General features: G+C 46.1%; 1 protein-coding gene across 3 annotated transcripts in view; it reads right to left on the bottom strand.

The window, feature by feature from the left end:
• Window positions 1-5,029: 5,029 nt before the first annotated feature.
• Window positions 5,030-12,068, bottom strand: part of NIBAN1 (niban apoptosis regulator 1) — a 162,170-nt gene continuing 155,131 nt past the window's right edge. For all 3 annotated transcript variants that reach the window (XM_060131715.1, XM_060131725.1, XM_060131733.1), the window contains 2 exons: window positions 11,694-11,805; window positions 5,030-9,554 (listed from right to left, as the gene is read on the bottom strand). In XM_060131715.1, the coding sequence (XP_059987698.1) occupies window positions 8,455-9,554; window positions 11,694-11,805 (1,212 nt within the window). In that variant the 3' untranslated portion in view covers window positions 5,030-8,454. The remainder of the gene's footprint in view (window positions 9,555-11,693; window positions 11,806-12,068) is intronic.

Raw genomic sequence — 12,068 nt, 5'->3', positions numbered from 1 at the left:
AAATTATAGTTAAGGACGGTGGCAGAGGAGGAGCAGAGCATGACAGTAACATTTCTGCTCTCCAAACATCAGAGCTGTCTGAAAACAAAATGATCTCCTTTGGGAGATAGTGAGTTCCCCATCCCTAGAGGATGACCAACTAGCAGGAGGTTTTTTAAAGGGTAAATGCAAGCACTGTGGAAGCATTTGCCCTCGATGAACATTAGGGTATCTTCCAACCTTGAGAGTCTATGATTTTATGAATATATTGAATATCTAGGCATGCAGGGAAAACTCCCTCTCTTCTAAAAGTTATGAGTCAAAACATATTAGAAATCATTAAAAATTTCTTGGTGATACATGATGAAGTGCCAAAAGTTGTCAGCATAAAAGCTGAAGGAATTCTGAGAAAAAAGGCTTGAAATGATGCAGGGAGCAGAATGTGAGTCCTGATGCAGTCCTTGGTGCTGGACAGACAAGAAAAGACATTCTTGGTGAGATGGCATACTACAAGATGTAAAGGAAAATTATTGTAAGCCCCCAAACCTTTTATTCAGCTTTCATTACAATTTTAAAAGAAACCATGGGTCACTACGTACAATATTCTAGCAAGAAAGCTGGAAGTGCAAAATCTGATACAAGTGCTTTTAAAATGTTATATCCTGGGGATCATATTTAAACAGGAAAAGGAGAGGGATTAGGAATATTTACAAATCAGTTACCTTAGAGTTACAAAGAATATAGAATACTAACGAGGTAGGATAAACTTTTAAGTAAGATTTATCCTTACTTAACTGTTTTGTGGCAGGAAATAAGAGTTTCTAGCTTGTTTAAAATTTGGGTTTACTTTTGTTTTATTTTCCTTTTGAGAAGGGAAAAGAACTTTCCTTCAGAAGTGGGTGTGTGTTTATAATTATCCCCCAAGGACTGTAACCTTTCCTGAAGACTACCATTATTTGCTATAGAAAACTGCATCTATTATGGGCATGTTTGTTGTAGAGAATGGTGCTTGTTTATACGAAGTTATATACTGTTTGTCACCAGTCAAATTTTCTCACTCTCCTGAGATAATTAACATGTTGATCATGACCAGTGACCTTGTTATAATTAATCTAAGCAATATATAAAGTATATATTGCTAAGATGGGGGGATCTCTTTTAGACCTTTCTTCTTACAAGGTTTGTAAGTTTAAAAAATACTTTTAAATAGAAGACTCATTTTCCAAACCAATGCAAAAATCAAGATTCTTTGACAGATCAACGGATTAAGGTTGAGAATGATTGTGTTTTGTTCACCTAACGGAGAGTGGGGCTATAGCAGCACACAGACATTGGGGAAGGATGTGAGAGGGACCAACGTTCTGTGTGAGTGTTCATAGTTAGTATCCTACGGAGGCAAGAGTACCGTTTTAGAATCAAACAGAAGTCATCTGAATCCTGGTGAGGCAGGCTGACTGCACTGATGCCCCAGTTAATGGCTGCCCTGAACTCTTGCCCAAGGCAGTGTGTGACTTTGCAGCTCTTCCATCCCTGAATCTCGCCCAGCCTTGTGACTTCTTTTGGCCAATAGAATATGGCAGAAGTGATGTTGCACCAGTTCTGAGCCCAGGTCTCAAGCAGCTTTTTGCCTCTCTCTCTCTCTTTCCTTCTCTCCCTCTCTTTTCCTGGCTTCTGCAACAGGAATGCGCCTGAACCAGCCTGCTGAAAGATGAGAGACCACACGGAGTAGAGCCCAGTTGCCCAGCAATGGATAGGCTCCACCAACATACAGCCAGTCACCTCCCACACATGTTGAGAGAGCCAGCCAGGATGAGAAGAGCCGTCTACCTGGTGTTTGACCCATAGACTTCTGAGCAATAATGAATGCTCACTGCTTTAATCCACTGAGTTTTGGAGTGGTTTCACTTTGTAGAGATTGCTAAATTATACACCTGGTTCAACTAGTTACTAGCTGTGTAACCTTCAGAAGTTGCTTAACTTCTTTGAGGCTCCTTTTATTCATTGTGCTTAAATGCACATTATCTCTTTTAATCCTGACAATAACCTTGTGATTGGGTGCTATTATTCCCATTTCACAAACAAACTAATCCTTATAAAGGTTACGTGGGTAGCCCAAGTTCACACAATACGTTGACAGCCATACAATTTTCTCATAAAGGACTTCAAAGCAAGTAAACCAAGTTTATAAGCAAACTTCGTGAAGAATTCTAAATTGTGATCTGAAAGGCAGAAAGGCTCATGAATATTGAGTATTTCCTTACATGGAATAACTGAAAATCTCAGTGCAGAAAAGACAACCCTCAAACTGAAGGTAGTGCTGGCAGGGGCTGATTGTTTTGTTCCCAGGGCCTGGCAGAGTCCATGGCACATTAGCAGATATCGATAAATATTATTTGAAAAAAATTAATCCATGAATGAATCCTGACAGTACAGGGAAAACATCATTTACTCTAAAATCTGAATCAAAAATTTAAGGTTCAAAACTTGAAGCGTCCAGCAGACAGAAATGAAAATACCTTCATTTTCCCTCACATGATCCCTCTCAAACTGTGCAGAAAAAACTGTCCCCCACACGATTCAGGCAGGAGCACAAAGGAGGGTGAGGCAGGGAGTGGAGGTGTTGAAGTCTTACTAGGAGACGTCAGCTCTTAGCTTCAAAATCACCCCAATGCCTTGTAGAAATTCTCCAACACATAAACCCACTTTCCTACCCCAACAGTTACACTTGGAATTGCTAATACAAAGAGAGCTCTCACTACCACATATGCATACCCCTTGTGTAGAGACCAGAGGGGGAAAAACACAACTGGATCTGCAGAAGGTCTGGAAGAGCTTCCACAGAGGACTCAAGGTTCCTGGGAAAAGTGTGTAGAGACTAGTAGATAGCAATCTCGATAAAAATTTTCTTCAGGGTATCTGTAGGCAGCTGGATTTTGGATTTTAGCTCATGACAGAGAAGAAATAAAAGAGGCAAGAAACAAAGGGCAAACGTTAATAGGTTCAACAATCAAACCTGCAGTTTCTTGAGTAGAGTCCTCAGTTGCCACTTCTGCTGCCAGAACCCTTCTTCCTCTTCTTGCAGAACCACCATTTTCTTCCCAGATTTCCCAGCTGGACTGAATTCCCCCAAACCAGGGACCACATCTTCTTCCCTGCTCCTTGACCATCCTCAAGAAGAGGGCTTGCTAGAAGGAAGATGCTGTCCATTAATTCTCAGGCATTTGCTCATGCTTCACAGATTTGGGTGCCATTCAATGGTAAACTTCTTAAACTTTTTGCATTGTTGACCTCATAGGGACCTCAGGAAAACCCAGTGGAGGCTACTTTCCTGAAAACTAGGAGGTGGTTCATAGTAGCTAGCTTGATTTGGGGGCAACTTGGCTCTGATGCTCCCTCACAAGAGGGATGGGTGTGCAAAAACCCATGATCAAGTCCCATCACTAAAACAGAACTATCTAAGTAGACTGAGGGTGGGTAAACTTCCCAGCATCACAGATCCTTATTATGTGCTAAGGGATCACCAGCTATATCTCCACTTGTCTCTTACATCTGGGATTGGGGATATTTATTCATTTATTCAACACTTCTTGAGCACTTGCTATATGCAGGGACCTATGCTGTGCTAACGATTCAAAGGCTAAAGGCAGGGTCCCTGCCCCAAGGCACAGGACAGGTATATGGCTGCAGCAGTGAGAGGAGATGAGCAGAAGTGAGCAAGTACACTTGGCTGAGGGCTCAGCAAAGTGTTATTGGGGGTGGGAGTGGGATGGGGAAACTGGCCTGACTTGTACTGACTCTTCCAGGAGAAGTAGTGGGAATTGGCCGGGTGGGGAAGGGAGGGACAGATATTCTTGACAAAGGGGAGGCTGTGGCAGAGGTTGAGAGGTGTTCAACCAGGAGGGGCTCGAAGCTTGTGAGGAGAGAAAAGCTGTAGTCGACCTTTCCCGGGACCTCCGTCAGTTCCATCCTAGCCACACCAGATAAACATAAAAGAAAAAACATGCAGGGCTTCCCTGGTGGCGCAGTGGTTGAGAGTCCGCCTGCCGATGCAGGGGACGTGGGTTCGTGCCCCGGGCCGGGAGGATCCCACATGCCGCGGAGCGGCTGGGCCCCGTGAGCCATGGCCGCTGAGCCTGCGCGTCCGGAGCCTGTGCTCCGCAACGGGAGAGGCCACAACAGTGAGAGGCCCGCGTACCGCAAAAAACAAACAAACAAACAAAAAACATGCAAAAGTGCTTTCAAATTCCCCCCCCCCCCCCGCCCCAATTCCAATCTGATTATCGGCCCTAAATAGAAGTTCTGGAGGAGCCGCCCTGAGACTGATGCTTGCGCACCGGAATCTGGGTATGGACGGAGGAGTGGGAGTGGTGAAGCTTGTGCTACACAGTGTCCCCATCACCACCAGACATGATTTCTCCAGTTCTTCTTCCTCTCTTGCCTGAAGCTGTTGGTGTAGATAAAGTTAAAGCTGAGATCACAGACAACGCTTATGCCAGATAAGGAAGCAACCACCCACTCTGAGCTCTCCCTGGCCGTGTCCACCCTGAGAATTCGAGGTTACTGATACAGGGATCATGTCCACCGTGCTCACCTCTGTTTCTCCAGCACTCACTAGAGCGCCTGCAGACACAATCATTGTTTTTTGGATGAATGAATTTATGGATGAATGAGCAACTGTGGATATTGGTGAGTAAATATTGTTTTAATTATAAATATAGAAAGAATAAATATTTTGCTCAGTGTTGCCCATTGAAAACAAATTTGTTTGAACAGCAGTTCAATTACATCAAGAATAATTGCCCATTGCTGTATTATAGACGTAGTCCAATTCCTAGAGAAATTAGCACATGCATTTTAAAAGCATAATTACAACTGACATTAAGTGACTTCCCTGTGGCTTCTTTCCTGATGACAGAAAAGTAAAAAGTTCCATAATACAGCAACAGTGACTCACCTTTCTGTCTCTGAGGACTCTTCCTCCCAGCTCAAGTATGACATATGCTTAAAACACGAAACCAGCCCCATTCCAAATAAATATGACATTGGACACTTCTTCAAGGACAAACATTTTATTGCAATATAGGCACTTGGCAGGGTAAATATGTCGTTACAAAGTGTTTTAAGTTTATATGCTTTCTACAGTGACCAGAAAAATCAATCCACAGTGTAGATTTCTTTGCTGAGGTTGCAGACTTCAGAAGGCAAATCGTAAAACCCATTTGTTTATGGTAAAGTAAGAAGCCAACTCCATGTAGCCAACTTTTTTACCTGGTGAAATTGTATTATTTAGTCAGTGATGTTCTTCTCTTCCCCAAATTAAAATTGCTATGTAGCATATATCACTTATCGTTTTTTATAAAGAAATAAAATCACTTGTCTGAGAGAACTGTGGAACCCTTTGAAATCACTGGCTCCAATCTGAGGGTTACAAAACCAGACTTGAGAATCTCTGTAATAAAATGTAGAAGATCGAGCCTGAAGACCTGTAGTTCTTCACACTCAGCCTCTTTATAAAGCTTTTGGACAAACTGGAATCTTATCCTTGTGGTCTCTAAAATACATTTTTTTTTTTTGAAAAGAGAGTTTACTCTGCATAATGCAAAGCACTACTGTCTTTAAGCTGCGAAGGAAAAAAATGACAAGCTAATTATTTTTCAAGGAAAATCTTCTTTGTGAAAAGTCAATAGTAACATAACTAAAGTCATGGAATTTTTGCTGAAGACCATGTCTTGAGGTTTTATGCATTTCAAATGATTTGCCCATAAGAGAGATCCCCAGAGCAGCCTGCAGAGGCTTTTCGAGCTGCTCATTTAAATCACAATAACCTTGCTCCAACCTGGAAAGCACTGAAGCCATACAGATAAATCTGTATTAAAAGCAAGACAAACTCATGGTAATATGAAGCTATTCCACTCAACATGTTAAAACAGATAAGGAAATTTTAATGCACTTCAATTTCCTGTTCCATCTTCAAATGGAACAATCATCGGACTTAATCTAGTGGACTTGTCTTTTGCGAAATATGTACAGAAAAATTCCTTGTGTTCTCAGCTACATCCTTCCACTTGGTGTCTGGTCGCCTCTGGTCTACGGATGGGTAAAGGGAGGGCACTGATTGATGTTCATCCATCCAATGAAGTGACAGGTACTCTCATTTAGGGTTGGAAAAATCTCTTAGCTTTCCAAGGTGTTCCAAAAGCCCTGAAGCGAGCACAGGGAGGAAGCTGGGAAGCTCCGGTGTGGGCTCAGCCTGGGCCCTGACCTCCGCTTCCTTGTCACAATTCTCCCGGAGAGAAGGGCAGTCCTGGGCGAGGCTGGGTACTGCTCCTTTGGCTCCTGGCCTTAATGGGCAGCACATCGGACCATCTGGCCACCTGCCCCTTGGGCTTCGGACTTGATTTAAGAGAAGACTCCCCAAGGGCAGAAAGCCCAAGTAAAAACATCTCCTTGCCTGACAGCAAGCCCCAAATAGCCCCGGCACAGCGGTGTGGTGGGTGATCAGTCCTCACATTTCCTGAGCTCCGGGACACAAGCAGTTCCTTGTTAGGCACTAGGGATATTCAAGTGACTTGAGAAGGCAGGGAGCCATTATTCAAGGCTGTGTGTGCAGGAAGTACACAGGATGACTAAACCCTAGTGTCTGTCCTTGAAGGAAGGAGCCCCTGGAGAGACAGGAAGTAAACGTAATTGTAATATTCTAAGCCAAACGCAAGGACATGAGTGAGCACGGGCACTGCGGGGACCAGGGGAGGAGTGACCGCCACCTTCTTTACCTACAATGAGATCCTTCACAAACGTGGGGATCTAAACACTGTAAAAGGAGTTGAAACAATTCAATATGAGAGTATCCTGATTATTCTTCATCCCTTATGACCTAGAAATCCAAGCAATTCTTCGTGGAGAGGTGGAGAGGGAGACATTTTAATTCCTGGTTAAATGGTCAAACTATGGGACAAATTCTTTAAAAAACTGATATAAACTACTTGCTGATGATGACCAAAACAAGCTCTTAGGAGAGTATGTTGGGATCTAATATTAAAATTTGTGGAAGGAAACTTCAAGATGTGGAACGGGGACTAAAGCTTTCAGGAAGTAATCTGGTACTTTTCTGAAGGACAAGAGGACACATCTTTTTAATCTTTTACAAGTAAGTCCATTCCACCTTTAACATTAACAGGTAAAGGTCAAGATCCATTTAGAGGACGTATTTCCGTCTATTTCCATTAAAGTGTAAGCTCTGGGGGAAAGGAGCAGAGTCATTTTCACCACAGTATCCCAGCACCTGGGACATAACAACTTGCTGAACAACTGAACAAATAATTTCCATTTCTGGTAACATCTTTGGAACTTAATGATCTATAGCTTGGTTTTTCTCTCCCTCTCTCTCTTCCTTTCTCGTTCCCTTTTCTTTCCCTCTTTTCTTCTTTCTTTCTTTTTTAATTCACTGTATTCACTTCATTCCCTCCTGAGAATAAACCAGGACTGTTTCAATGGAAAGACAGAAAGTTGTCATATTTTTTCTTTTAGATTAAGTTCCTTTGGGCCTTTTAATTTATACTAGACAAGCACCTTATCTTTTCATCTTTTTCTTTCTTTCTTGCGTCCTTTTGTTGTTGTTGTTGTGACTGTGCCTAACACAGCATGTGGCCTAGAATAGCTGTTCAAATGATGTCTGTTTAATTGGTAGGCTTTATGCTCGATAATTCAGCTAAGCTCTTTCTCTGCACAGTCTAAGGCTAATTTGGAACGCTTTCAGGCGTAAACATGCCCAGGAAATTTCCTTGTCTCATCTGATTTTCTCCAAAAAGTGATTAATTTATAAGAATTAACAAGATTAATTAGTAAGAAATTGATAGCACAATTAGGAAGAGGCCCAGACAGCTGCACAGACCACAACCTTCCTCCGTTTCTGCTCCCCATCTCAGCTTCCCCTGAGATGTCTCAGGCTCTGTGGGGCTGCACACAGCAGGGGGGACTGACGGTCACCACCTCCCTTTCTTGCAGCCTGAATGTGTACTAATGCTGAGTCCTTAAGAGACCGTGAGGCTGGTATAGTAAGTAGACGGCGAAGCTGCGTTTACGGTATGCCTTTGCATTCTTACAAAACATTTAGAAGCCTTGAAGTGCATTAGAGGAGAATGTGCAGAGCGCTCCGACTGTCTTCTCCACAGCGACCTCCCTCCCGGGACACCCTCAGCTGCCTCTCACCCCACACACTCCGTTACCTTTGTTATTCCTGTCAAAATGCTAAAGCAGTAATTCATGGCAGAACAGTGCCACCGCACAAAGGGTTGCCTCAGCGCTCATGCTCTACGCGCATTCCCTCTAGCTTCGTTACACAAATTAAGGAAGTACTTCATAATTTTTTTTCTTTCTGTTCTGGTAACAACTTGCAGGCAACCCCGAAGTGTATCCTTGAGCTGTAGCCTTTCGGCTGAGTTTGTTCAAAGAAAGACTTTTGGCAAATTGTCCCTTTCACTCCTCCGAAGGCCGCTCTGGGGGATCTTCTCTCTGTGAATCTAGGCTATAGGTGTCTGCGTCACTCTCAACCACCCACTGACACTCGTGAACGCGGGTGGCCTTACTCTTCTTTGCCTCCACGCTGGCGGTAGCCTGGGCTGTGCTGTGACTCCCTCCCACCGCCTCTTCCTGCAGAGAAACCTGGCTCTCACTGGGGCTGACGGGGTCACAACTTAACTTGCAACCTTCTTGGGGCATAGCCTCAGCCTCCACAGCGCACCTGGGCCCTCCTCCCTCAAGGGCGTCCAGTCCGGAGGACCCGGCCGTGAGCTCCCTCTCCGTGGGCTCCCCGGCCTCCGCTGGCTCCTCTAAGGGGCCTGGGCCCCTGGCGCCCTCCCTGAGCCCCCCGCAGGCTGGCTGAGCCTCTGGAGACGCCCCCAACTCTACCCCACCGGCCTCAGCCTCGGGAGAGGGAGGATGGACCTCCCTCTCACTGACTTCACTTTCTTCGCTGTTGACCTGACTAGAGGCAGCTGCTTGATCGGTCTCTGTGTAGATTTGGGTCATTTCCTCTTCTTTTTCAATTTCTTGGGGAACAAGGGTCTCCTTACTTGTATCTTTTTCAATCTCAGGCGCGGCAGATTCCCCTGGTACTTCAGTGGTCACCATCAACAAATTTCTGAGCTCTTTCAAGGAGCCCAAGGCGGAGGCGGGCTCTGGCTTTTCCTGAGTGGGTTCTTGGCCCTCATGAGTCTCTCCAAACTCCAGCTCTGACGCGTGTTTGCCCAGGGCTCCTGTTGTGTCTTCTGCAGCTACCGGATTCACAACAGGGTCATCTGTGCTTGAAATGATGACCTGCCCGTCCCCATCTGGGGGCGGGCTGGGCATAGGGACCCCCGGCTGTTTTTCTTCCCCTGACTCCTGGAATACCTCGTTACTCAGGATCTCACTATCTGGAACTTCCGGCAGAATGGCCGAGGCTCTCCTGGCGGGGCTGGCCTGGTTTGACCCTGCAGGAGTTTTTAGATCAGTTAAGCTGGACACGCTTTCACTGGGCAAGTCCATGTTGTCTTCAAATAAATTGTGTTTCTTCAGGATAGCAGCTTCCTTTATCACTGAGGGATACCAGAAAACAAAACATAAGGTTAATACTCTGCCCTGGCCAACCTGGATTTTCTGATTTTTATCCAGAAGCCAAACTCCCCTCTCAGCTTTTCTGGCCATCAAAATTTCCCAATTTCAAGTTCCAGCTTACATCCACCCTCTTCCAGGTAGTCTCCCCTGATGACCAGAGCCTACAAACGCGTGCCAAACCCTGAACCTCTGTAATGTTCATTCATTCATTCCTTCACTCATTTACCTCTTCAGACAGCACACATTGACTGGACATCAACTATGGGACAGACTCTGAGAATCCAAGGATGAATAAAGTATGGCCTTGGCTTTCAAGGAGCTCAAGTCTATAACAGCATGATCTGTATCACCCATGGAGGCCCCCAGCACATTTCATTAGCTGCTAGTATGTGGGGCTCCAGTTTGCCTAGTTTGACTGAACTCCTTTAGGGCAGAACAGGCCTTAGCTTTCTCTGCTTTTACTCAAAGTCCAGTCCTGAAAGTGTAACGGGTCCTCAGTACTGAGCATGCAGAGAGAGCTCTGTTGACCTGCAGTGTCCAAACTGAAGGCCTATGTACCTCTAACTCAGCCCTAGAGGCCTTGAGAGGAGTAAAATCAACAGTAACAACCAGCAGCTGACATTTCTGACAACCAGCCTCCACCTCTGGCTGTGCAGTGATCTCACTCACACCCAAGGGGATGCCATTCACATCAGGGACAGCATAGATGTGGGTATTCAGCGTAGTAATTTTCCAGCGGGCAGCAGTAGCATGTCCTGCTTGAACCAAATCAGTATGTCATGACAATTTTTTGACAGAGAGCAGTCAGGTGTCTGGAGGAAGGGAGCCTTTTTCTAATTTGCCCAAAGGTGCTATGGTGGGCTACCCGTGGCCTTGACTGAGCCCTTCCTTTGTGCAGATACCGTGCTGACGTCTTTTTTTTTTTTTTTTTTGCGGCACGCGGGCCTCTCACTGTTGTGGCCCCTCCCGCTGCGGAGCACAGGCTCTGGACGTGCAGGCTCAGCGGCCATGGCTCACGGGCCCAGCCGCTCCGCGGCATGTGGGATCTTCCCGGCCCGGGGCACGAACCCGCGTCCCCTGCATCGGCAGGCGGACTCTCAACCACTGCGCCACCAGGGAAGCCCTGTGCTGACATCGTTATACTCCTGGATATCTCACTGGATGAGCTACTTGGACCTGGGGCTTGTGCTTGGTCAGCTTTCTTTGTGGAGGGGTTTTGGTGATGCTCTTTGTGGAGACCAGATATGCTTCAGGCCTATAGTTTTAGGGATGGCCCTCTCCAGCCTATTTATATCCAAGTTTTCCTATCTACACTCCTATCCCAAACAAGGACTGATTCCATGGGACACTGGGTGCGAGAGTCTTAACAAGACTCACAGAGGACGGAGTCATCGCCCAGTGTCTTTCTATCCAGCTGAGTGGAGGTGAGGAATGTGCTGAGAGAGCAGAGCAGCTGGGAAGCCCTGCTACTGAATCACCCCGTCCAGGCTCGGGAGGGGTTGTGAGCCTGTGGCTAAGAAGAGCCCCTTTTCCTCTGTTCTGTCTGCAACAGCTGGAGGAAGATAGCTGTTCAGGAGACACCCTGGGTTTAATGTCTCTAAGCCTTAGTTTTCTCATCTGAAAAATGAAGCTTAAAAATCTCCTCTCGGGCTTCCCTGGTGGCGCAGTGGTTGAGAGTCCACCTGCCAGTGCAGGGGACACGGGTTCGTGCCCCGGTCCGGGAAGATCCCACATGCCGCGGAGCGGCTGGGCCCGTGAGCCATGGCCGCTGAGCCTGCGCGTCCGGAGCCTGTGCTCCGCAATGGGAGAACGGAAGAGGCCACAACAGTGAGAGGCCCGCGTACTGCAAAAAAAAAAAAAAAAAAAATCTCCTCTCACAGAGTCCTTATCTGGATTGAAAGAGAAATAATATCTAATGGGCCAGTGGAGTATGAGTCGAATCATATGACTGCTCAGGGGACGTCCCTTCTGTCCCTGTTCTCTGTCTCCCCAGCTCCTCCTGTCCATTTCCTCTTCCCCTTTCATTCCTATTGATAAAACCTAGCTGGCCTCCCAGGGTCCACTCAGGGGTACCCCCCTCTATCTAGAGCTCTCTCCAGCACCAGGGAAACCTTCCTTACCTTTCAGAGTTTCATCAAGGAGGATCTGATGTAAAATCTCCTCGTAGACGTTTTCAACATGGATCATATTGGTGTGATCTGCGAAGATGAACTGCTCGTATTTCTGAAGCTCCTGTAGAGGAAGAGATAAGAAGGCAAAGGGGACAAAGCATGAGATGCCAGTTCTCAGAGGAGCCATGGAAAGGACGGCTGTCACTTGTGATGCCCCCTTGGAGTGTGATGCCTTGGTCATTCCCCTTCCCTTTCCGCAGGCACCATTCCCTGTACTGGGGACATGCTCTATGCCCTTCGAGGGGGCAGACACCAGAGATTCTGATCATCTCAAGGCCTTGTCAGTGGGTCTGGGGCCCTCCTTGTTTTCATCATAACCAAAAC

This window comes from Lagenorhynchus albirostris, chromosome 2 (genome assembly GCF_949774975.1).
Source record: "Lagenorhynchus albirostris chromosome 2, mLagAlb1.1, whole genome shotgun sequence".
Lineage (NCBI taxonomy): Eukaryota > Metazoa > Chordata > Mammalia > Artiodactyla > Delphinidae > Lagenorhynchus > Lagenorhynchus albirostris.
This window is presented reverse-complemented; position numbering and strand designations above follow the sequence as displayed.